The 26,936-nt window shown below is 35.3% G+C and overlaps 1 protein-coding gene across 5 annotated transcripts in view; it reads right to left on the reverse strand.

Moving 5' to 3' along the window:
• Msp300 (Muscle-specific protein 300 kDa) overlaps positions 1-26,936 on the reverse strand; it is a 109,096-nt gene that overhangs the window by 29,815 nt on the left and 52,345 nt on the right. For 4 of the 5 annotated variants that reach the window (XM_086912316.1, XM_086912315.1, XM_086912314.1 and 1 more), the window contains 8 exons: positions 21,919-22,729; positions 21,460-21,618; positions 21,017-21,379; positions 20,419-20,529; positions 3,156-17,354; positions 1,729-1,833; positions 1,316-1,621; positions 864-998 (listed from right to left, as the gene is read on the reverse strand). In XM_086912316.1, coding sequence (XP_086768442.1) covers positions 864-998; positions 1,316-1,621; positions 1,729-1,833; positions 3,156-17,354; positions 20,419-20,529; positions 21,017-21,379; positions 21,460-21,618; positions 21,919-22,729 — 16,189 coding nt within the window. Of the gene's footprint in view, positions 1-863; positions 999-1,315; positions 1,622-1,728; positions 1,834-3,155; positions 17,355-17,694; positions 18,350-20,418; positions 20,530-21,016; positions 21,380-21,459; positions 21,619-21,918; positions 22,730-26,936 lie in introns of those variants that run through there. The other variant, XM_086912319.1, reaches the window with a different exon arrangement.

Consider the following 26,936-nt stretch of genomic DNA (forward strand, 5'->3'; position numbering starts at 1 on the left):
TATTCTAAAACCTTAACCTGCCATAGTTTATGCCCATTAAATAAATTATCGTGCAAAATGATATGTGATACAACAAACAAATAAATTACTACGTTGAAGCAGCGAAAGAAAAAAGAGAATGTTACATGCTTAATTTATCACCCTGTTCCCATTATTAATTATGGTACAAGATATTATAATATAAGGCAATTTATGTATATCATTCCCTCATATACATACTATGCACACATCCTTGTTATTCTTCAAAATCTTTTATGTTAGCAAAAAATTGAACAATTTTCTATATTTCACCCTTCCTATCTTTAGAATCCGATTAGCAATTGACTAGAAATTTCATCAAAGTTTACCTATCTTTAAATTTAAGAATAAACGACGATTCTACATTTATTTTTATAGATATAAATAAATATTATGTATACAACAAACATATTTGGTAAAATATCTCCTCTTAATTTTAGTTTTCTTTTGTATCTTCCGATTTTTAGTTTCGTGACGCTACATTTGTTTGCTATATATATAATTAATTATATGTATAACAAATATTTCTTAAATACTTCTGTACTATAATTCTATTTCTTTGGTGTATTCGATATTTTCCGATTTTCCATTTTCATGTATATTTTATGAAACTGTGGCGCGAAATATTTAAAATTCAAAATCGATATCTGTTTCTACACAAATATAAACGAAATATTATACATGTAATAACCATTTCCTTTCAAATTTAATTTCATTTCGTTTTTTTGATATTCCATATTCTTTTTATATTTTCTGTATTAATCATCGCGTATGCTTCACGAGATTGTTGCGCGAAGACCAGCAGAGTTTGCGAAAGCTCCCGAGCATTGGAAAACGTTGGATACCTGCTGCCTTTGCTGCAGACGCGACATCACCTCCAACAGCGCATTCTTCAGGACTTTTGCCAATGTGCTGATCTCTGGCAAAGATTCAAGCTCCGATACCCGCTGCGCGTAACTGCTCAACTCATCCTGTAAAGCCTGTGTCCACGCAGGGACACACACAGACAGACACGTTTACATACGTGATTTCACACAATTCGTGGTTTCGTTTAAAAATAAACCGTGCATGCCGCCATTCTAAAACGGTGGATTACGCCAACAAGTTCGTATTGCAAAAATCGGTCATGCAAAAGAAAAATCATGACCGAAAATTTTTATTTAAAATTTTGAAAATGAAGAGAATAGATCTCTCTTAACCAGACATTCGTTAAAATTTATATCTCTTTTTAGTAAAAATAAAAATTTGAATTTCTCTATATAAATACAATTTCATATATATTATATTGCAAGCGTACCTTGTTCGTAGCGATCGGTGGTTCCTGTTTCATACTAGCCACGATATCCTTCAACCAACTATCTGTTTCATCCAAGAATTTTTTGTACGCATGAATGTCGTGGCCGCGTTGTTCTTGTTGTCCACGTGCACCCTCAAGGGTGGCACGCCCTTGTTCCGCTTGCGTCAACAGGGTTGTAATTTTAGTCTGAATTTCTTCTAGATTGGACAGAAGCTTTTGAGCCTCTAAATCGGCTGGTATTTTATGCAATTCCTCTTCCAAATGATGCGTCTCTTGATCATAATTTTGAAGTTCCGTTATCAAATTCTGGAAATTATTTTAACAATTCTATTCAATGAATTTTTAAATAAATCTTTAAAATAGTTTTGATAAAAGTAAAATATTTAAATATCGTTTATAGCGTATAATCTTACCGTGAGTGCAGAGAGCATAGTATCTATGTTATCTCGTGGTAAATGAGTTCCTTTTAAGTTCGAAAGACTCAATTGTAAAACCATTAGACGTTCCTGTATGATATCCTGTAATATAGGAACGAATTAATAAATGGCAAAATATTTTTCTCTTCGTAATGGGAAAGAGAATATGAATCGTGCAATTCAGAGTTTTAATATCAATCTGTTAATTAATGAATTAATGGAATTCATGTAAAATGGGGATAGCCAAAAAACACATAAATATATCAAGATGCTGTAGTTTCTTTTCTATTTTTTTTAATTAAATAAATTCGAGCATTTATAAAATATATTTATCCATGCAAATTTGGAATTATAAAAAATCAAACTTGGAAATGTACAAGGTTTATGATACTAGTGAATTTGAGATTTTATAGTTCAAAATGAAACACAATAATAGAGTAACTTTTTATAGTTTTTTTTTTTAAATATCCTTGAATGTAATATAATATAATACAATAAAAAGAAACAATATTATTTTAAATCCTTTTGAGTCATAAAATCTCGAGCATTCCATTTATACCACGAGTTATGACTCTCACCCTGTGCAACTTTATAGAATACAAAAAATGTATTTTAGTACTACATAGCATCGATCTTTTAAAGTGAAAGAATATTAAAATGTTCCCTCTTATGTGTCAATTATAAGAGAGAAAACTGTAAAAATATATATATATATTTAAAAGATATAACATGTTAGAATAAAATCTTAAAAAAGAAATTGTCTATCGAATACATAACGTAGTGTTGTTGCAAACTGCTTCCTTGAATGAAGAATAAAATTTGTTCGATACCAAAAAAAATCATTCTCTTTTTCTAATAATTTTTCAATTAATCATGAGATTTTTTTTTTTAAATTTTTATTGAACCGCAACGCAAGCCGAAAATCAAGTAACGTTACGCTCGTGCATTAATAAAGAAAAAAAATCGCAGCATGCAAATCAAGAAAGGAAAAATCGTAATTAGAGAGAAGCAACAGCAATGTAGCAGCTAATATTGTAATTAACTATCAACAGCGGCTATTAACGTGAAAACGCATAGAATAGAAAGAAGTAGTACGTTCGATTGCATAATACAGAGGTCGAGATAAGTGAAAAATGATCGATTAGAGAGAAAAAAAAAAGAGAGAGAGAAGAAAAATGTTAAAAAATTGTTTTAAAAAGTAGAATAAAACAACAACGAACGAGGGCATAAGAAAACAGTATATAACACTGTGTACCAAGCACACGCGCGCACACTCACACACGCGATCTCGCGAGCGTGTACATATACATACACGCGAGTCCGCACAACACAACAATAACAACAATAACATCAACAACAAAGACAGTGAACTCTTTCAAGCTCGATTGGGTAAAGATCGAGCGCAGCTTGTTTCGTGATCGCACCTTGATCCCTCGTATCCTCTTTTCAGCCTCATCCTCAGCTACCCCCATCTCTCTCTCCGTGATTGGAGTGCGCCGCTGCATCGATCCTCTTTCAATACCTAAATTTTCCTTAGGATCTGGACCATGGTCAGGGATATTTGGTATTGGAAATATTTCACATGATGGATCGGAACAGGTGGATTCTAGTCGTTCAACCGCAGTAAAAAATTCGTGATCTAACTTAGAAGGTTGTTCACCGAGAGGGGACACTTCGACAGTGGACAATGATTGTAATTTGATCTCCTCAGAATTTTCCGATGTCGTAGGAACAGATTCGAGCGACAATTCATCAAATTTGGAAATAGACTGATCATCCTCGAGGTGAACGGAGGATAATTCGGAAACTACCTCGTCTGAGGGAAGAGTTAGATCTAACGTTGGATTTTCGATCTTTTCCTGGACCAGCTCCGTGGTCTGATCCGTTCTCTGCTCGTTCTCGCTCGACAAGTAAGTACTGTAATCGCTCCAGCTACCTATACCACCTGGAAGATCGGCTATCAAACGCTCGGTATGAGGTCCACCTAAGAAAAAAGAATTCATGGGACCACCATTTCCACCGCGATTATTCAAATTACCATCATTCTGATCCCCGTTAAAATCGTCCGGATCGTTAGAATCGCGTTTAATATCACTCGAAGTATTTTCTTTTGGATAATTAGCCAAGTTCTCAAATAGATAGCGTTCAGCCTCGTGATATGGATGTTTATCAGGCCAGAAACCGCTATCAAGAGAGAGAAACTTGGACCTACTGAGTTCCGACAGGGTCTTTAAGATTAGAGGAGTCTGGACAGGCTTCTTTTTCTCGGGGCTTAGAACTAGAATTTCATCGGCTATGTAAAATTGTACTTTTGGTTTTGCTGGTTCGATTACGATGTCGACCGTCTCTATTTCTGGTTCACTCGATATACATTTCTCGAATTCTTCCTCGGTTTCTAATTGGGATTCGATCGAGTCTATTATTATGGGTGACTCGATCTCATCTAATAGCTTTTCGATCGGTATAAATTGTTCTGGGACTTTGTCGATTTCTTGGATTATATTTTCTTTCACAATTTCTGGATATATCTCTTCGATTTCTTCTATTTTAATTATCTCTTTTTCAATCTCGTCAATTTCTTCTTTCAATGTACCATTTATCGTTACTTCAGTTGATTCAATGGTTTCTGTTGGTTTTTCTTCAAGTGGAATGATTGTATCTTCTATAATTTCAGAAATCTTGTCTACTGTCTTTTCTTCGGTAATTAGTGATTTTATTTCATGAATTTCTTTATCATCATTCTTAGATTTATCTTCATATCCTTTGTCTTTTATTTTTTTTATTTTAGATTTTTCTTCTTTCGTAGCTTTCTTTTTTATAGGAGAAGGCGATGGTGTTTCTTCAATTTTCTGTAGATTAAATTCAATTTCTTCTTGAGTTTTAGAAAATATTTTTTCTTCTATTTGTTTCTTTTCTTTTTCAAGAACAATTTCCTCTGTCATGTTTTTAATTTCTTTTTCATCCTTTTTAATCTCATCAATTATTAATATATCATTAACTTCTAGTTTTGGTTCAGGTATCGTTACGTTCAAAGTCTTTTCTTCAATTTGAAGGATTTCTTTTGGAATATCTGGAGTTGGAGTAGAAGAACCTGTGCTTAATATTTCAATATCTTTTTCAATCTTTGATGATAATAGATCTTCATCTGCAGATTTTATTTCCATTTCTGCTTCTTCGTATGTAGTTTTCTTTGCTTGTTTATTCTTGCTTTTCGATTTTTTAGACTCTTCCTGTTTTTCTATTACTGATTTAATTATTTCTTTTTTTTCTTCAGCAATGTCTTTTGTTTTATTTATAATTTCTTCTTTTTCTTCAATTGGTTTTGGCTCTATTATTTCTTTAATAGATTGTATTTCCTCTTTGGATATTGATATAGATAAAGATTCTGGAACAAGTTTCATTTTATCAGAAATTACATTTTCTTTTGGTTTTAACAGCTCTGTTTTTTCTTTAATAGAATGTATTTCTTCAGATACTGGTATAGAGATAGCTTCTGGAAGAAGTTTGATTTTATCAGAAATTATTTCTTTTTCTTCAGCTGGTTTTGGCAATTCTGCTATCTCTTTAATAAGTTTTGTTTCCTCTTTGGCTATTGATATAGACGTAGTTTCTGGAAACTTTATTTCATCAGAAATTATTTCTTGTTCTTCAGTTGACTTTGACAGTTCTATTTTCTCTTTAATTACTTTTATTTCTTCTTTGGATATTGGTATAGGCATAGTTTCTGGTACAAGCTTTATTTCATCAGGAATTACTTCAGAAAGAATTAATTTTTCAATTTCTTTAGATATTTCATTAGTTTCTTTTTTCTCTTTGTTTTCATTAGTTAAAATAATTTCTGTAGATATTTCTTCTGCCTTTAATTCATCTGATGTTTTGGATATCATATTTATTTCTTCTTCCTGTTCTTGTGAAATCATTTCTGATTTTTCGTTTTTCAATTTTTCTTGGCTAGTTGCTCTCGTAGCTGATTTTTCTTTTTTCTTTTGTTTCCGTTTTTCTTTTTTCGAAACTTTAGATTTGTCTTCTGTTTGCTCAATTTTTGCTTCTTCTTTCTCTTCTATTGTTTCTGTTTTACTATCTGAAATTTCTCTAGCGATTGTTTGTAGTGATTCTGTTGATTCTTTTCCAGAGTTCTCCTTTTCTTTTAACTTTTCAGATGTTATCGTAATTGTTTCTATCTTATTCTTTTCTACAGTATCCTGTTTAGTGTGATCAGTATCATCTTTTTTCTGCTTAATTACTTCTTCTTTTACTACTTCTTTTACTATACTCGATATTTCTTTTTTAGTTTCAAATTCAGATAATTTCTTTTCGTCAATTGATATCTCAGTGATTTGTTCTGATATAGTTTCTACTTTCTTTTCTTTAGATTTTCCTTTACGCTTTTTTGGAGATTTTTCAAATTTTGTTTCAACAACTTGTTCAACAATTTCAGGCTTGCTTTCAATTTCACACTTTATAGATGTTTGTATTTCTTTTTGAACTTCCTTGTCTTCTTCAATTTTTAATTCTTTTTCTGATATTTTTTCTTCAATCTCTTTAACTATTTTATTCTCTTCAATTGATGTTTCAGTAATTTGATCTAATGCAATTTCTGCTGTAATTTCTTTAATTTTAAGTTCGGATAATTTCTTTTCTTCAATTTTAGTGACTTCCTCTTCCTTAGATTTGTCCTTATTTTTTTCTGAAAGTTCTAATTTTTCAGATTTTGTTTTTTTAGTAATCTCAGACTTATATTCGTCTTCAGATTTCATAATTGTTTTTAGTTCTTCCTCAATTTCTTTAATTTCTTTAATTTCCTCAACATCTGGTTCCTTTTTTAATATTTCTTTGATTTCAGGTTTAGATACTTCCTTCTCTTTAATTGCTGTTTCTGTAGTAATTGCTTTTTTCTTATCCTTTGATTTTCCTTTACGTTTTCCAGAAGCTGGTTTTTCATACATTGTTTCTTGAACAAACTCAGATGTAGTTGCTTTTATATCTTGGACATCTTTTGCTTCTGATTGTTCTTTCGGTATTTCTTTTTGTATTTCAGATTCGAATACTTTATTTTCTTCAATGAATGCTTCAGTGACTTGTTTTGATGTTTCTATTTCTGCTTTTCTTTCTTTAGATTTCTTCTTATATTTTTCTGATTGTATTGGTTTGTCAGATTTTGTTTCTTGAAGAAGTTCACTTTCAGTTATCGTATTTTCGTTTGATTTTTCTTGAATTTCTTTATATTCAATTTCAGATATTATATTTTCTTTTGTTTCTTCTTGATTTTTAATTTCTGATTCTTTCGTAATTTCTTCCTTTAATTTTAACTCTATTTCTGTTGTCTGAGCATTATCTGTTTGTTTAGCTTGTTCCTTATTTTTAGATTCTTGTTTCGGTTGTTCCTTATCAGATTTTCCTTTCTTCGATTTTTTATTCTTCTTACCACCGAATTGTTCTTTTATTTCTATTTTCGACTTTTCTACAATCTTATCTTGTGTATTTACTTCTATTATTTTATCTGTCTCTGGAACTTCTAACTCAATAGCTTGTAATTTTTCTTTTCCTTCCTTTATTTCTATCTTTTCTTCAGGGTTTTTCTCAACTTTTTCAACAGCAATTTCTTCCTTACTTTTTTCTTTCAAATCTTTTTCAACTTCTTTTATTTTCGATTTGCCTTTACCTTTCTTTTTTGGTTGGTTGGTTTTTTCTATATCTTGCTCAATTGGTTCTTCTGTCGTTTCTTCCTCGATTTCATTCACCTTTGTCTTATTTTTCTCTTTTTCTTGTTCCTCTTTCGTTATTTGATTACGATCCGCATTATTTGACTTTGCTTTACGTTTGTCTTTCTTAGATTTTTCTTCTTTTCCTTTGCTTGTCTCCTTTTTCTTTTGCTCTTCTATTTTCTCTGCATTTTCCTCTTTCTGTTCTATTGCTAAAATTTCTTCAGGAACTATAGGTTTATCGCTCGATTGCTTTGCATCATCTCGTCTGGTACTCCTAGATCGTGATCTGGATCGTCTAGATCGCAATTCTTTTCGATTTACAAATTCTATGAAACCTTGTTCGTCTACCTGAACTACTTCTTCAATGGGTACTGGTTCTGGAGCTTGCTCTACATGAATCTGTACCTGAGGATAAGAATGTTGCTCGATAGTTCGCTCTTTTTTTACTGTAGGTGATGAAATTTTTGATGGTTCGACATATTTTCCAACTATAGCAGCCCACGAATCTTTCGTTTTCTGCGGCGATTCAATATCCTGAATAGAAGATTTAAAATCAATTTCTTCTTCTAATGCTTCTTTCTCGATTTCTTCTACCCACGAAGTTGATTCCATTTTAAAGACATCTTTTTTAATAACTAATTCATCAAACTTTTTATCCATTGTTACTTCTTCCTCAGATTTAATCGTTTCTTCTTTGATATTTTCAATTTCTGTGATTATTAGTGCTTCTTCCTGTGCAATTTCTTTTTTCTCAATGCTTTGATTAAGCATAATAGGAATCGGTTTAGCAATTATTATATCTTCTTGATTAAATTGTGGAGAGGTTCTTTTATTGGAAGCAGCCACTTGAGCATAAGATTTGTTCGAGTCTTTCGTGATCAATTCTTGTGATTCTTCAATAGTTATCTCTTTTTCTCTTTCATTTTCAGTATTCATAGAAGAGGCTTTCTCAATAACATTCTTCTCTTGTTTCGCATCTTTTTTCTTTTGATGTTTCATCCGTTTTTGATATGCTGGTGGACTCTGCGGTTCTTCAGGTACAATTTCATCTACTTTTTCTATTTTTTCTAATTTTGGAGTTTCAGGTATTGATTCTTCAGACGTTACTTTCGAAATATCTGTAGAATTATTGATTGTTTCCGTATTTCCTTTCATGCTAACAATTGATGCCCATGATTTGGTACACAACGATGGCTGAATTTCTTCTTGTAATGCTTCTTTTATTTCTATTTGACTCTCTTCCTTTTTAAACTCTACTGGAGAAATTTCACTTACAATTTCTTGAGACACTGGTGTTGGAATGTCGTTTGTTTTCTTCGATTTTTCTTCACGCTTCTTCTTTGAATCTGGAGAACTAATTTCCTGTTTATCTTGTTTCTTTGGTTCTTTATCTGAGATAGATTTAGCTTTAATATCAGCTTTCTCTTTGAATTGTTTCTGTTTTCCAGATTTTGTCTTTGTTTCTTCTTTCTTAGATTTCTCTGTAGGTTTAGTTTTTTCTTCTTTTGTTGAAGATTGAATTGCATCTAAATCTATTATCTCTATTGCTTTACCATTGACTAATTTTTCGGTTTCTGTTATTTCAGTTACGACATTAGTATCTTTTTCTAAAGAGCAGGATTTCATAGTTTCAAGTTCTTCCGTGATAATTTTTTCTTCTTTTGATGCTTCTTTAATTTCTTCTTTTTTCTTAGATTCTTTGGAAGTCTTCTTCTTTTCAGAAACAGATTTCTCAATAACTTTGTCTATATTTTCTTGTTCAATCACAATTGGATTTTCTAGAACTGGAGTTTCTTCTTTCTTTTCGTTTTGTTTCTTCTGTTTCTTTTTGCTTTTTTCTGATTTCATTTCTTTTCCTACTTTTGGAGATTCCATCACAGGTTTTACTTCTTCTTTTGTTTTTGATTGTGATGTGGTTAATAATTCTTCCGTTGTAATATTTTTTTCCATCTTCTTCTCTTCTTTTTGATCAATAATTTCATCTGTTGAAATTTCCTTTATTGCAGTAATAAGTTCTTCCATTGTTCTTGTTAATTCTGAAGTCTCGATATCAATATCTTTTTTCTCAATTACTTCAGATTCTTTGATTAATAATGGAATCTCAATTTCTTTTTTCTTAATTTCTGCAGTAAGTTGTTCCATAGTCTGTGACAATTCTGCTGTTTCAATAGTATCTTTCTCCTCATGTATTTCAAGTTCTTTGATTGGAGCTTCTTTAATTTCTGTAAATTGTTCTATAATTTGTGTCATTTCTGTTTCAACAGTATCTTTTTTCTCAATTACTTCGTGTTCTTTGATCGATGAAATCTCCTTTTTCTTATCCTTTGATTTCTCACCTTTTGATTGCTTTTCTTTCTTTGATTTTTCCGTTTTTGATTTTTTCTCAGATGCTTGTTCTTTTTTCTCAGTTTCAGACTCTTTCTTTCTTTCTTCTACATTTGTTACAATTTTATTTTGCTCTTCTTCTTTCTTGATCATATCAAGTTCTTTAGTCACGTCTTCAATAAGAGCTGCTGTTTGATCTAAAATTCTATCTGTAGATTTAATTTCTGTGGTAACTTCTTCAATAACTTTCATAGTATCTTTCTCAATATTAATTATCTTTTTATCTTCTTCTAATTTTACTAGTGGTTTTTCTTCTTCATAAATTTCGATACTTTCCTTTTTAATTTCAGCATCTATTGATTTAGACTCCTGATTAGACTCCTCTACATTAGAGAATGTGATTTCTTCTTTTTTGACTTCTAATTCTTCTAATTTTATTGGTGATTTTACTTCAACATCTGTTAGTTTAGACTCTTCCACAAAAGTGGGTATGACCTCTTTTAATTCTTTTAATTCCATTGGTAGTTTTTCTTCTTTATAAATTTGAATAATTTCCTTTTCAATTTCAGCATTTGTTGATTCAAACTCTTCCACAGGAGGTGTGATTTCTTTTTCTTGAATCAGCTTAGATTTCACCCATTCAGATTCTAATTTATAGAATGTACTAATAGGATATTTAAGGGTTTCTCCAATAAGTGCATATTTTCGGTATTCTGCTTCAGATTCCTCTGTATTTTCCGTTTTCTTTTCTATTTCTTTAGATTTTTCCTCAATTGATTCATGAAGTGCATGCTTTCTGTATTCTGTTTCAGATTCCTTTATATCTTCCATTTTCTTTTCTGTTTCCTTAGATTTTTCTTGAATTGTTTCCTGAGATGCATGTTTTCTGTATTCAATCTCAGATTGCTCTGCACTTTCTATTTTCTTTTCTTCTTCTTTAGGCTTCTTCATGATTGATTCCTGAACAATTCTTTCAATACTATCTGATCTTGGTAACACAGAAGCAGGTACATTTTCTTCTAATACTTTTACTATCTTGAAATGTTTATAGAAATCACTTTCTGCCTTAATATAAGGACGATAATTGAACCAATAAGGTTTAACTAAATCTGTGAAATAATATGGATTTATATCTTTTGTTTTTGACTTAGAATCTTTATTTTCGACAGGAACTTCTTCTATCTTTTTAGAATCTTTAACCTTAACAGGAACTTCTATTGATTTTTCAGATTCTATGATCTTTTCTTCAAGAATTGTTTTATTTTCAATGCTTTCGATTTTAGATTTAGAATCTTCATCTACAATTGTTTCTAGTTTCTCAGAATCCACTATCTTTTCTTCAACTTTAATTTCTTCTTGGGATTTAGAATAATCAATTTTAACAGGAACTTCTTTGAATGATTTTTCAGATTCTTCAAACAGAGCTGTTTTATTTTCAATTTCTTTCGTTATTGATTTAATTTCAACAGGAATTTCTATTTTTTCTTCAAGATCTTTTTTTTCAACTATAGTTGTTTCACTATTTATTTTTTCAATTATGGATTTAGAATCTTTAATATTAATAGGAACTTCTTTAATTTTTTCTTCATCCTGAGTTGCCTTATTTTCAATTTCTTTAGATTTAATATCTTCAAGCTTAACAGAAATAACATCTTCTCGTTTTTCAGTATCTATTATCTTTTCCTCAACCAGATCTATGTTATCTTCAATACCTTTCATTTTAGATTTAGAATCTTCAATTCTTTCTTGTTTTTCAGAATCTATTTTATCTTTAATTTTACTTTCTTCTGTTTGAGGTTTAGCATCGTTAACTTTAATAGGAACTTCTATTAGTTTCTCAAATTCTGCAACTTTTTCTTCAGGCAGAATTATTTTATCCTCAACTTCTTTTGTTACAGATTTAATTTCAACAGGAACTTCTACTCCTTTTTCAGAGTCTACTATCTTTTCTTCAACTACAGTTGTTTTACTATTAACTTCTTCAGTTTCAATTTTAACAGGAACTTCAATTGGTTTCTCTAAATCTCCAATCTTTTCTTCATTCAAAATTGTTTTATTTTCAATTTCTTGCAACTTAAATTTACTATCTTCAAGTTTAACAGGAACAGTTTCTTGTTTTTCGATATCTACAATTTTTTGTTCAATTACCATAGCTTTTCTTTCAGTTTCCAACAATTCTTCCATAGTATTCTTCACATCTTTTCCCTTTCCAACAGTGAAAAGAAGCTCTTCCACAGTTTTATTCGTTTCTCGCTTTTCTTCCACACTTTTATTCTCATTCGCTACTATTAACTCACTCGAATCTTTGAATTTCTCACTTTCAGTTTCTCCAAGAACGTTTACCTCCTCTTTAACTATCATTTCACTCTTTTCAGCCTTACCCTCGATTTCGCTCGATGTATCTTGCGAAATCTTCGCATCCACGCCCTGTTCCTCCTTTAAATCATCGACCTCTTGTTCATCTTTCGCGTTTTCTACAGACTTTGCCGACAAGGGAGTCCCAGAACGATCTTTCCTCCTATCCTGAACGCTACCGAACAAAATCGGTTGATCGTCTTTGACGAGATTGATATAATTCGCATAATCGAAATTCGACTCGTCCACTAATGTATCTAAAAACTCTTTCGAGGAGATACCAACAGCTGAATCATCCGATACCCTAGCATATCTGGTTGTTAAGCTAGCCTCTACTGTTTCAGGACGTAGGGTGATTAATTCAGTGGGTTTGGAGCCTACGATCTTAGGTAAGGGAATGTTTTCTAAGATCTCTACGGATTTCACGGATTTCACGTTCGGAGGCTTCACTTCGACAGACCCCGGCATGCTGGTCGTAGTCGTCACCGTGGTTACCGTCCTTTCGATGATTAATGCTTTGCCCGATGATGTCGAAGATGATTCTTCGACTGGCGAACTATTGTCTGTGACGTTTGGAATCTCTTCTGTCAATGAAAGAGACGGACCTTCTTTTGTACTTGGTTTTTCAATCAGGTCTTGCGAGAGAGATTTTGACTCGTCAGATTCAATAATTTGATCTTTTTCAGGCTCAATTATTGGAGTTATTTCAGGTTGCAACGTTGTTGATATTTCTTTCTCTTCAAAAATAGATTTTTCGGGAGCAACATCAGGTATTTCGATAGATTCTTCAATTGGTTTTGTATCATTGATAGATTTTTCTGTAATTGTCTTTTGTTTTGCTTGTGGAGATTCAATATTATCTTTGTCTTTATTCTCTTGTTTCTTCTTTTTCTTTTTATCGGATTTTGGTGTACCTGGTTGATTCTTTGGTGTACTTGGTTTACTTGACTCTTGAACTATAGAAAGTGGAGCTATTTTTTCGACAGGATGTTTCTCCTTTGATTTATTCGACTTTTTATTCTTCGATGATGTACTTGGCATTTCACTCTTTTGCTCTGGTGGTTGATTTTCAAGTTCTTCTATTTTTGAAATTTCAGGAAGAGGTATTTCCTTTTTCCCTTTCGTATCACTGACTTCAACTTTTTCATCAGTTTCTTTTGCTATTTCTACAGTTTCTTGTTTTATTGTTTCTATAAATGTTTCCGTACTTCCTTCAACAATAGTCTTTTCAGGTATTTTTTCAATAGCAGATTGTATCTCAATTTTGTCTGTTAGAATTGTATCTTTTTCTTTCTTTTCTTCAACCTGAACTGCATTAATTTTCTCTTCAACTTCGATAACAATTTCTTCTTTTGCTTCTTTTATAGATTTTTCTTTCGTATTATCGACTTTTTCTTTTAATTTTATCGTTTCCTTTTGCATTTCTTTTTTCTCTGTCTTTTCTTTTTGTTCTATAGATTTCAAACTTTCTTCTTTTTTTTCTCTTTTCGGTGATTTAGATTTCTTATGTTTTTTCATCTCTGATTGTTCTGTATTTGGTACAACAGATTCAAATTTCAAATTTTCTTTCTCCAATTCTTCTATAATAATTTTTTCATCAATTTTTTGTTCAACAATTTGTTTGTCAACGATTATTGTCTCTTCTTTTTTGATAATCTCAGTTACAGGTTTCTGATTAATATCCGCTTCTTTTTTAGATTTCTTTCCACTTTTCGTTTTTGTTTGTTTCTCTGCTTCACCTGCTTTCTTTGTTTCTTTTTTTGGTGTCGAACATTCCTTCGAATCTTTATTATCAATTTCTTTAACAGATTCTATCGCACTAATTAATGGACTTATTATAGCTTTCTGCTCTTCTTTTATGTTTTCTTTTAATGCTACATCTGTTCCTATATCTTTCTTTTTGCGATCTTTACTTTCAGCTTTCTTTTCTTTCTCTTTTCCAGTTACCTTTTTCTCTTTTTCATCTTTTGATGTTTTCATATCAATCTCTGCTTTAACCTCTTCGGTTTCTTTTAATTTAATATCTATCACCTCTGATTTTTCTATAGATTTTTTCTGTTTCGATTGTTCTGTTTTCTTTTCTTCTTTTTGTTGGCTCTGTTTCTTAGGTGTCTGATCTTTCGAGACTTCATTCTCGGTTCCTTGTTTCTGTTTTTTATTCTTTTTCGATTTATCCTGTTCTTTAGGTTTCGCAGATTCCTTCTCTTTTGATTCAACTTTTGCTTCAGATATTTTTTCTGATTTCATAAGTTTTACAGATTTCGTATCTTCTTGTTTCTGTGATTGATCTAAGTTTTCAATATTTTCAACTGATTTAATGTCTTTCTCTTTTTGAATTTCCGCTTTATCTTCAACGAGTATCGCTTTTTTAATTTGTTCAGATTCACTTTCAGTTTTCGTAGATTTCACATTATCTTTATTAGACTTATCTTTCACCGTACCAGTTTGTTCTTTACCTTTTTGCTTTTTCTTCGATAGATTAGCAGAATCTTTCTGCGCTTTCTCTTCCTTCGTTTCAACTTTCCTCATTTCACTACTCGATTCGATTTTAATTTCAGATTTTTTTTCCGACTCGCTCTTTCTATTTTCAATTTTCTCTTTAGAAATCTTAGCTTCGTCCTTTGCATTCCTCTTCTCAATATTTTTCTCTTCTTTACTTTCTTTCGTATCATTCTTCGATTTCATCTGTTCTTTCGCGTTAGCCTGATTCATTGCAATTTCTGACTCGTCTCTAACCTTTTCCGTCTTCGATTTATTTTGTTTCTTTTTCTCGCCAGGCTTCACACCTTTCCTTTCATTATCCTCTTTAGATTTTTCTGTTTGAATAGTTTGAGTCGTATCCTTAATCTTACTCTGTTCCCTCGATTTATCTCTCTTTTTCTGCTTATCCATATCCTCAATTTCTTTCAGAGCCTTGTCTATCTCATCGTCCATCGATTTCTCCGGCTTCTTCTTCTTTCCCTTTCGTTTCTTTTCCTGAGACCTGCTCCTCTGTTGAACATCATGCTTCTCCTCCTCTTGCTTTTCATCTTGTTTCTGTGCTTCGATCTTTTTCGTCTTTTCGACATCCACTCTCTTTTCTGATCGAACATCCTCCACTTTTTCCTTTTTAATCTCAACCTCGTCACTCTTCACATTTATTTTAGAAGTATTTTCCACGACAATTTCATCTTTCGTTTCAAATATCTGTTTTTGTTGCTCCACATTAATCTTAATTTTCTCCTTTTGAAGTTTCTCTTTCGAATACTCGGGCCCCCTTCTAGCTCTCTTTTCCGGGATCTTCGTCTTCGGCGCCTCCTGATGAGTTTTCCTCGTCTCCCTTTTCCTCGTTACGTCCCAATTGCTTTCCTGTTTACTTACCGACGATTCTCGAGTTTGCCTCGCCTCCTGAGAAGGACTCGTCTCATGCACCGAGGACGCTGTCGAATTCACAGGTGAATACGAACGTTCTTTCGCCTGTTTCGAGGCTAATGTCGTCGGTGGAATACTCGTTGGTGGAGAATAACTACTGACGGCCGATGACGGTTTAGCAGTGAGACCCTGTGACAAGATTTGAGCATAGGAGAATGTTTTGCTCTCGGTGATTATTTTCGTCTTCACCGGTGTGCTTTCTGTTGATGGTGTTGCAGAGGAAACAGGTTGTACAGGTTGTACAGGTTGTTCCACTGGTTGCTCTACTAGTTGTTCCACTGATTGTTGCACAGGCTGTTGTTCTACAGGCTGTTGCACAGGCTGTTCTTGTTCCACAGATTTCTCTTCAACAATCTGTATTGATTGTTGAATAATAGGTTGAACGACAGGTTGAATATCCACAGCTTGAGGAATCTGACAAGATAAACATTTCTCTTCCACATTTTGCATAATAATTGGAGCACCCTTTGGATTACTTTTGTATTTAGATTGATGCGGTTGTCTCTGTTTTTGCAACAAATTCTGCTGATAAATCTCTGGTTCGGGGATGTAACTAGGTTGTGCCACGTACTGTTCAGACGGAAATGCTATCTGACTCTCGGTATAATGAGGAAGAGCCATCTGCTGAGGGGATGCAGCCGGCATGTAGACGTAAGAGCTTACTGGATAAGCTACCTGAGATCCAATGAATCCAACCAATTCTGGAATGGCTGGTCGAAGAGGTGGTTGAATATAGTTGTACACTTCTTGAACTTGTTGCGGTGCTCTCGCAATGTTCTTGTAATTCTTTTCATTCAATAGAACGTACTCTTCCATGCTCTCATCGGCCCAACTAGTTTGAGCCTCTGCCGATTCCTCGGGTTTCACGGAAGAAGGTACGATTTCAGGCACATCTTCACCCATTACCTCAACAGATTGGTAACTCTCTACTGCTATCTCTTCACTCGCTTCTTCCTCAAGAGCTTCCTGAACTTCCGTCTCTTCCTCCACTTCGAGTCTTGGCACATTGAATTCCAACTTCTCATTTTGAACCGTTTCCGCAGACAACTCTTCAACCACAGTCTCCCTGACCTCTCTGCCAACCATGTTAACATCCTTGCCAGCCTCCACCGAGGGACTGCGAGAACTTTGTCTATTTCCACGAAGGATATCCGCGTAGGACGTAGAACCAGGCACCCAAATGGGACTAGCCGATCTTCCTCTCCTCTCAACTTTAGGCGCCAACGTGTTCTTAAGTATCAACGATTCCTTTTTCTTCTGTTCCATCGATCTAGAAATCTCCATCGCGTTTTCATTCTCAACGGACGAATTCCTCTCCCTAGATTCCCTCACAGCCTCGTCACTGTTATTTCTAACCGAACCAGCCCTCCTCGACTGACTTCTCATCCTAGAATCCACCGAATCCACCTTGGAAACGTGTCTTCTGCTTTCGACTCTCATCTCAGACTCCTTCTGCTCGCTCTGTTCCTCGATTCTCGCCTGTTCCTCGTCGCATCTAGTTTCTATTCTCGCGGTGCTCGGTGGAGTTTCATCGCGGACCGGTTGTTCAACGACGGGTTTCTGGATATCCACAGATCTTGAGAATTGAGCAGTTGGTCTAAGCACTTGAATCGAGAGTGGTGTAGGAGCAGCCTCGTCTCGGTTGTTTCTAAAGGGGCTAGAACCCCTGGAATTGGGGCTCGTGCGACCAGCGGCGATGTCCGCGTACGAGACCTGATTGACGAACCTTGTCTCGTTGCTTTGTACATAGTACGGGTCCACGGTGTATATTTCATCCAGCAATGTCTTGACGCGTTGCTTCCAATCGTCCATCCTTTGTTGCAGGCTCTGCTTTATCCGCCATGGAGGAACCAGCCAAGGCACAACAATGGAATTATACATATGTCAATTTTTTTCTGCGAGTTTTTCTTTTTCTTTTGTGATGTCTTATCTTAACATTTTGTTTATGGCGGGGTGAGAATAATAAAAAGATTGTTAACTCTGGTGGAGAAGTAATGACGGAGGGATCGGGGGGTTGGTTGTTATCAGATAATGTGGTCAGGGGTGTTAAAAACGGATTATCGTGGAATTTTAAAGATATCTTTCTTCAGGTAATTTTAGTATATGCACGTATGCTAGATTAACGTTATGATCAGCGATGGTTTGGCTCGCGAAGAAATACACGATATTTTTATTTTTTTTTTGCAACAAAGAAGGCTTTTTATTCTCTCTTTTTTAAAATAATAACATACTTTCGATCGTTTTTTTTTTCTATTCTTTTTCGTTTTTCTTTTATAAGAATGCAAGTCTGCTCTCTATGCCTGGACGAACAATAACATTTAGGAAAAAGTTTTGCTCGATATAATATAATATAGACGATATACGTATATATATATATATATATATATATATATATTGTACATACATTTATATATATATATATAATATATATATATAATATAAAGTTCGCTAAAAAAAGATCCTGAGGTATTAAAAATCGGTATCCACTCCTCGAACGAGGACGAACGACGATGTTTCACAGCTGACAGATTCTCTGAAAGAGAATCTTCTGCCATTTTTTTCTTCGACGTTCCCTTCGCTCGAGATGGAACTCGCGGAACTGCACCGGGTGAGAAAAGAAACGAACGCGAGGAAACGACGCTAATGATTGTCACAACGTGACCAGACGTATCGCGAAGCTTTCGACGATCTGGATCGCCTATCTAGACTGGTCATGGATCCAATGGCTCTGGATCGGGCCTGCCACGTTGCGCGAGGATCTTCGACCTCTCTGTACGCGCCTGGATTTTGCTCTGCAACGACTTGATCTTCTCACGACAAATCTATCACGATGGAACGAAGGAACAACAACACGCCGAGCGATCGAGCGAGATGGAACGAGATCGTGGACGAAATTTCGATCGAGAGAGACAGAGATCCGAGAAAACCAAAGCGAAGAATGAGAAATAAGGAGAGAAATAAGAAATCGGAAGATGTTTGAAGCGTAAACGATGATCGAAACGAAACAGAAAGGGTAAAGGTGAAACGTGTGTGGAATGGATTTATATATGTATATATATATATTTTTTTAAAGGAGAGACGGGAAAGGATACAGCAAACAAAATATCGTAAATCAAATAGCCGATGCGATGAATTAAAAAAGTTAATACAAAGAAAAAAAAGAAAAAGATAAGACACAATATGAAGTTAAATGAGAAAGAAAAAAAATATATTCAAAGAATATGAGAGAGATTATTAATACGACTAATTTTTTGGAGCGTTGACTTGTGCTCGCTGCGTTCTCACAAGTCTCGACACACGTCTTGGAGGTCACTTGATTTTCTTGCGTGTCTTACGTTTCCATATTCATTCTCGATCGAACGAGCAAAGGTATATCTCATTGCGAACAACAACAATACGAAAATTCAGCTGAACTACTTTCTGTGAAGACAGAACCTCGATCGCCTAAAGTGAATTAAAGTGTTTGATACAATTAGGTGTTTGCATATTGTACGATACGGTTTTTACATATCTTTGTGCGACTACTGTTACGATTATTCGTTGTCTCTTCGTTTTAACTCTGTATAAATAAATAAATAAATAATTGTATAGAGTGCCATAAGAGTGCAATTCCAATATGCGGAATCGCATTTTCCTCGTAAACACGCAGATAGACAAGTGAAATACGACGAGAAAAGAAGAGAAAATAAAAAAAAAAGATAGAAACACGTGACGTTACACAAAGAAAAACAAGCAAAATCAAGTAAACTCCATCACGAAAAAACATATATGTGTATGTGTGTACATGTGTATCGTTAAGATTTTTGTGATGTATATAAGGATATTATATGAGAATTAGAAAGACAGAGACGCAGAGACGTGCGTGAACAGTGACGTATGACCGATTGATCTCTCGGTTGTGAAGAGAACAGGTGTGATAAGATTTAGTCAAGAGCATGATACCAACCAATACCGCGTAACATGATGTACCACCACGATGATCAGCATGCTTGCGCGATCACGATCGTTCAATCGTTTTTACGAAAGAACGATCGATTTCGATATTAACTTTGCAACGAGCGTAAAACAATTCTCTTTTTTTTTTTTGTACGTGAATTCGAAATTCTTTTGGAATTTTGGAAACAGCGTTATACAATGAAAGTTGTCTTATAATTTCTTTGGAATGTAAATAGAAAGAGAGGAAAGTGAAGAGATGTTGGAAAGTTAATAAAAGAAAGATGTTAAGCGGTTAAGCACTGGTGAGTAATTATGAAAAGCTTTGGTGAGGTGAGGAAAAATAATTATAAAGATACGTGTATGAAATGAAAATTAAAATAAGGAATCGACAAGGATCTATAAATTATGATTTCAACGGAAACACTTTGATTTGAATAAATAATAATAATAATAATAATAATAATAATAAAAAAGATACGTCGATCTCTGTCTCCCATTAGAAATTATTTTAGAAATGGATCATCAAAATGTTTCCAGATTCTGGTTTATAAATTTTTATTGACTACTTTTAAAAAATACACAGAAATATTTTTTAAAAGGGATAGCCAATAAAAATTTCGTTTCATCCTGATGCGGATTAAGGATTAATGCGGCTCGATCGACGGTTAATTGTTAGTCACTTGAGAGATTTCGGAGAGCAGGCATTGATGTCTCGAGAGCAGATGCCAGAGAGAAATTCGACTTTATCGTTCGGAAAACTACCCCCGACCACGAACGTGTACAAAGAAAAAAAAAAAAACAAAAGAAATAAAAAAGAAAAAAACATGTAAGGGAGAATCGCGTTTTTATATCCTGGTGGTGGCCTTCAGTTGGTATCGAGCAGATGCAAAAAATCAACTTGCTGCTTTAGCGCACTTGTGCAGGTGATAAAAAGATGGGATCAAGGCAAACCTACCTGTTGCTCCTGCAACGCCTTCTCCTTGTCGGTGGACAGATATGTCGGACTCAGCACTGCCCTCAATTGTTGCTCTACCTGCATAATCTGTTGCCTCAATTGTTGTATCTCCTAGAACGACAAACAGATGTCAGCCGCATTCTTTTCGAAATCGTAAATATTACTGATCTTATTTGTTCGAGTAAAATAAATTAAATAATACGTATAATTATTTTCTCGAAAAAAGTATTATTTTTATCGATGGTGAATAGGTGAAACAAGATGATAGATCACTTAAATAAATTTATATTGCACGTGCAATTTTTTTATAAGTGCAACGTGTAAATGCACTTGGATTATGAAAGATGTAATTTTTTAAATACATTTTTGCATTTTTTTAAGCAAAACATAGTATTTTCTTTCACAGTTTTTTTCATAGTAAAACCGTGTAATTTTTATACAAGTGCAACTTGCATTTTATTCATTACAAGTCGACTACTTGCAAAGTGAAAGTGTTTCACTTTTCACTTCTTTTTATCAACTTATTCACCATTTTAATTTCTTGGATCAGTAATGACGTTTCAAAAGAACGCAGCTCCAGTCAGGAGCGAGTCCTGACCTGTTGATATTGATCGATCTGAGCTAAACAACCCTCCAACGCTGTAGTCTGTTCCTTCACGTTGGCGTGAAGATTGTCTAACTCGGCCAGCAGCTCGTCAACCGTTTCGCCGATTCGGCTATCGCCACCGATCCCCGATCGGAAGTGAACCTGGAGCTTCTCCATCGATATACCGATTTTCGTTTTCTGTATCGCAATATCGCTCAGCATTTTCTCCCGTATGCTGTGCTGATCCCGTAACGGTTTCTTTTTGTTCTGCGGCGATTCGAGACTCTGTTTCGCTTTCTCGATCCACGTTTTCACTTCTTTCATCTTTCGCTCGCATTGCTCCCATTCCTCGCTAGTTTCTTGCAGCAGCGCGTTCTGAAACGAGTAATTCGAACGAATGTTCATCTTACGCACGCCTTCCCTATATAGAGTTTGTAAAAACGAGAGAAACTAACCCTCTCCAACAGTTGACCCTCGACTTGAACCTTAGCTTCTTCAGCTTCGAGCAGTTTCTCGGGCAAGTCGCCCACGCTGCAAACCTGACCGATACTCTCGAGCTCCTTACCCATGTCACTGAGATTCTTGTTTATCTGTTTGCAGCTTTTCACGGCTGTCTGCAAAGCGGCGCGGAACAGATTCAAGGATTAATAAAATTCGCGGAGAATACGAGGAGAATACAATCGAATTTCTCTATTTTTCGAATGAAACGCAAAGGAATATGAGTTTTTCGAAGTAATTCTAAAGAAATAAAAATTCCCCTTCAATCCAATATATATATATACACATTAATAGAGAAATTTAGACAAAGAAGATCGATAAATCGAACCAAAAACCCACATTCTTCCGTCTCTCATAAGAATTCTAGAGAAACAGAGAGTTAGCCCCGTCAATCAGTCCATTTCCTGCTCACGTACCGAATACTCGTGCAACCTTTGCCTAGCCTGCACGAGGGTGCTGAGCTTCAAAGGCTCAACCAAGAATTGTCTCTTCTCCTCGGTCCACGTCCTCACGGCCTCGTATAACGACAAGAATCTCTGCCAAGCGTCAATGGTATCCGCCACCACTTGTTTCCTCTCGTCCAACCAATTCCTCACTTGGTTCAACTGTTCGGTCACGTTGTGAACGGTGCTGTCGATCAATTGTTTCTCCGTATCGTCCCTCGTGTTCTCCGCAATGGTACGGCCATTTCTCGTTAATCGTTCGAGCTTGTCGCTAATCGTACCCAACTCCTCTTGCACCTGCCTCAATTGATCCTTGAGAGGTACAGGCTCGATCGATCTGTCCTGAACCTTCAACTCGGCCTGCCTTATCCACGCTTGAACCTCGTCCAGATCGGTCAGATAATCCGATCTGACGGTTCTCGCGCGCTTCTGATCCCTCTGTTTCTCCTCCATGGCCTGCGCTGTCGCCTCGGCGCAAAGTTCGAGGGCGGTCAGGTGTTGGGCAAGATCGCTGGGGACAAGCTGCTGGCTAGCTTGGTACCGCGCCTTAGTGCTTCCTGAGAACTTTTTCCCGCTCTCGAGGAGCTGCTCGACAGCCCAACGCAGCTCGTCAAGCTCCTCCTCGGTCGCGTCCTGATCCGGCCCGAATATGTACAAGTTCGAGGCGCGTTCGCGCGCCTCGTTCAGACGCTTCCTCAGCTGATCGATCTCACGCTCAGTGCCTTCGAACGCCTCCAAGTCCTCGTCCGCCTTCTTGGATTTCGTCTGCAGGGTGTCGATGAGCCTGCAAACCGATTCCCTCTGATTCGCTATTCGATATCTCTCTCGCGTGTGCTAATATTTTTCTCTATCTCTGATTGGCGTTTTCTTTGGCGTTTCTTCGAGGTCGAGAGCCTAGTCGCACCGCGGTTATGAAATGATAATTGCGACGAAGTTGTGCCAAACTCAAAAAGATGAAAGTTTAGAAGAGGAGGATTGAAAGATTCCGTTGTTTTTCTTTTATTAAAAAATTTCTAAAATCGTATCTCGTGAACGATGTCAAATTATATTTATCATATTTTTTTTAAATTAAACTCTGGAGAAGAAATTAAAGACTGGACAGATAGAGACACAACTCTCTTCGATGTCGAACAATTTTAAAAACTCTGACTGGTCAACGAAGCTTCGAACAGCAACAACTTACGCGTGTTCTCGAATTGACGGACACGTTTACGGCACGACCGGAAGTTTTACGTGTTCGCAGAACCGACAGGATATCAACGTGACCGTCGGCGAGCCCGTGGTCGCTACCTTACTAACGGAAAAACGATTTGCCTGTTAGCGGCGTGGTTGTGCACGGAAGCCAGGCATAAAAATAGAATTTAGCATATTTCCTTTGGCCTACGGGTCTCAAATAATGCGTGCCAACGTGGCGATCATCGTGGCGCCCGTTGGATTTGTAGGGCATAGGTTGACGAAGGAGCACGAGGTGAAAGAAGAAAAAGCTGAGGATACGGAGGATCGATCGAACACGAGGAATTGTACGTGGTACGGAGGTAGGACGAAATTAGAATCGGAAATGCGTGTCGCTGGTTCAGCTGTAGCTAGCTGGCTTCATTCCAGCCAGAGCGGAGGACGCTTTGGCTAAAAGTAGACGAACTATATGTGCGCGATTGTGTTGAGGAACCGGTTGGTTACTTGTCGGAATTGAAATTGTTCTTTTGTTAATGAACAATGTTTCTTTTTCTTTCGAGTAATTCGCCAATTTCGAAAATTCGCCATCTGTTCTCATTTTTTTACGACCAATAGTCGGGGTGGATGATGAAGAGATGTTTTGGAAATTTGAAGTCGATCAGTAGAACTCGACAGATTTGGAATTATCTTTTTTGTTTGTTAATATTTTCTTTTTCAGTGATATCGATATGCCAATATTTGTATTTTAATTGTAATCGAGGGATAGATGACGAAGACACGTTAAAGATTTGTAAGAAGTCTGTTGGAATTGGGATTATTCTTTTGTTAATGAATATCTTTTCCATTTTCTATATCTGTCTTTGTTTTTGTGACAATAGCTGGTTTCATAACTATTACATTCTTTCTAAATAATTGGCTATCTTGTATCGTCGAAGATACATCGACATAAATATACCATATCAAATAAATTCAGAGAATTGATACTTTTAATCTAATATTCAGGAATTCGTAAATGAATTATCATAATGTTGAATCTCATTACGTTAAAATGTATTCAAGTGTGTATCGATGCCAAGTATTTTCACAAAAGATGACAACATCGTCGTAATGTATCATGAGGAATGTCGCAATCAGTCATCGCTCTGTTAAGATTCGTCTTTGAACACGAACCGGTGCATCGTGTTTTCAAGGTGTTTTATATATCGAACAACAATGACGTCGCGATTTCGATTATTCATAAACCATCTACTGACCAAAATATTGCGATCAAATTTAACAACAGATGAACGAAAAAAATAGAAAAAACATTGAAAATCGTCTTAATCCCGATAACTCGAACTACGATAATTTATTGAAAAAATTGAAATCTTTTTAAAACGATGAATTTGCCAAATATTGTTTCATGCTCAATGTTGAATGGTAAATAATTTTTTATTCAACGCCATTTGTAAATAAAAATTGAGAAGAATTCAACGCGTGCTTGTATCGTCCATTGGAAGTGGAATTTCAATATATGTGGAAGGCTGATGTCAATGTCAAGTTTCGTACCGCGTTTCTTTTCGCACGATGACATCATCGCAGCTAATAATGAACGAAGTTTAACACAAGGTGCAATCACCACTCGGCGGTTGTGGTATTTTCGAGACGAAACGAGAAATTTGCGAAACACGTTACGCTCTGTATCGCGCTGACTAACACGAAATTATATAAAGAAGAGATCGCTCGATTAGTCACGTTTCACGAAATTCTTTTATTCACTTTCGATATTCCCGAAAACATGGGAATGCAATCTATTGAAATTAATTTAATCGAACGTATTCGATAGAAACATTCTTATAATTTGAATTCGTTTGATCAATTCAATGTTTCGAGTTACACTTCCTTCAAATTCCAGTGTTGTATTCCAGTATTGAATTTCGATTTTGAGATATTTTAAACGCGATTGTCATTGCCCCCGAGATATCACGATCGACAGCGAATTCCGGAAGTGTAATCCACGTGATGTAATCCTTATGCGGGGATAGTGACTCGAGCCAACGTGCTCCGGCAACATCACAGAGTAACATCGTTCGTCGGGATTATTTTCGTAACACCAATAGAATGGTCCACTTTTTAGATATCTATCCACCAAGTACACTAAAGATATACCAGTAGTAACCTACTATGCGTTCCACTATACTCTTAAAATATTCTATCACTTCGATCAAAAATTTCTTTCTCTTTATCCACCTATATTTATCTACTCTCGTTTGAAACGAGATAAAAGAACGGAATCTCGATGTTCGAAGAAACGCATGAAAAAAAAAAGAAAAAAAAGGAAAGATTTATCAATAATAATAATAATAATAATAATAATAATAATAAGATTCAACGGTAATAAAAATCGTACCAATCGAGTAATAAAATCGATCGTGATCGAATCGATTCCTCGACAAAATCTCGTTCTTCCCTGCCTGGTTCGAGGGTGATCGTTCTTCTTCTTTTGATCGCGTGAGATATATGAAAAATTCGCCGTGAATATATATCGGATAACAGTATGGCGCGGCACGATCAAGCTAAACAGCAGCGTTCGCGGTTCGAAACGTTATTAGAAGGGCGTAATAGCGTTAGCTTTGAATTTTCGTCTTGGCGAGGCGCCGCGACGCATGCGGCTTAGCTTGAAACGCTCGCCAAGACGGATAGGAACGAAAATCGACGACAGCCGAAAAGCGGCGTACGCCGGTATCCTAAGAATAATGTAGCTTATCCGCTTCTTTTTCCTCTTCCTCTTCGTTCGTCTTCGTTTTCGTCTTTGTCCTCGCGTTCGTTCGTGTTCGTCCTAATTTTCGTCTTCGTCGTACTCTTCGTCTTTCTCTTCATCATTGGAAAAGAACACTCCCTCCCCCCGAATATACCAACTCGAGTTCATTGGCTCGAAGATTTTTGTCATCATGTTTGTTTCTAATGTATTTTGGCAACCGTGGATTCGACGATATTACAATGTGGATCGAGGGATTGCATGTGATGTTGCAATACGTCGTAGAATAAAGATTTCGATTTCCATTTTCGCGAACTATTTGTATTTGAATTTTTTGGAGCAAGTATCGGGGAGATCGAGTGAATTAATACAATCGTTGGAATTCGTGTGAAAATTAAAATCACGCGTACTGAAACTAGATTTAAACTTTGTTGCTGTTTTTCGCTTCATTCGGGTCAGAGTGATTTTGAGCTTCGTGACACGTTGAATAATCCTTCAGACCTATCGAACCAGGGTTTATTTATTGTATTGTATTCGTATTGTAGATCGTGGGAGTTAAGTTTTAAAATTTATGTTCGAGCACAACTTCGCCAGATTGAGATGAATCAAGCGGATGAATAATTACATAAAACGAACAAAATACGAAATAACGCGAAGCAAATGATGAGATTACGAAGAAATTATCAATCCTATCCGCGATAAATATAATAGATAAGTAAATCTATAACAAAATTATTTCTAAAAACTAGACGTGAATCATTATTAATGTAAAAACTCGATTTTTAGCTTCGAGAGCATAAGTAAACAATATACGAAGATAATCAAACCGCGTATCTGTCACATTTACGTTCATTCACCATGACAGAGATTTCACTTCTATCTCTAAAAGTCGCCATATAAAATTCAACAATCCATCGATTTTCTAAAAAAAGAGAGAAAGAGTGTAAAAAGAGAAGAAAAAAAAAAAGAAGAAATTGAACAGTCACTGCCGTACTATGATTCTCACACGAGAACACCCGGATTCAAGAATATTTCTTTGCTACACTGCAGCGAGGTTAACGTCGAGAGACACGTGCTGCAC

The sequence above is a fragment of the Apis florea genome, unplaced genomic scaffold (assembly GCF_048593485.1).
Source record: "Apis florea isolate Af1SG1 unplaced genomic scaffold, ASM4859348v1 contig_3375_pilon, whole genome shotgun sequence".
Classification (NCBI taxonomy): Eukaryota; Metazoa; Arthropoda; class Insecta; order Hymenoptera; family Apidae; genus Apis; species Apis florea.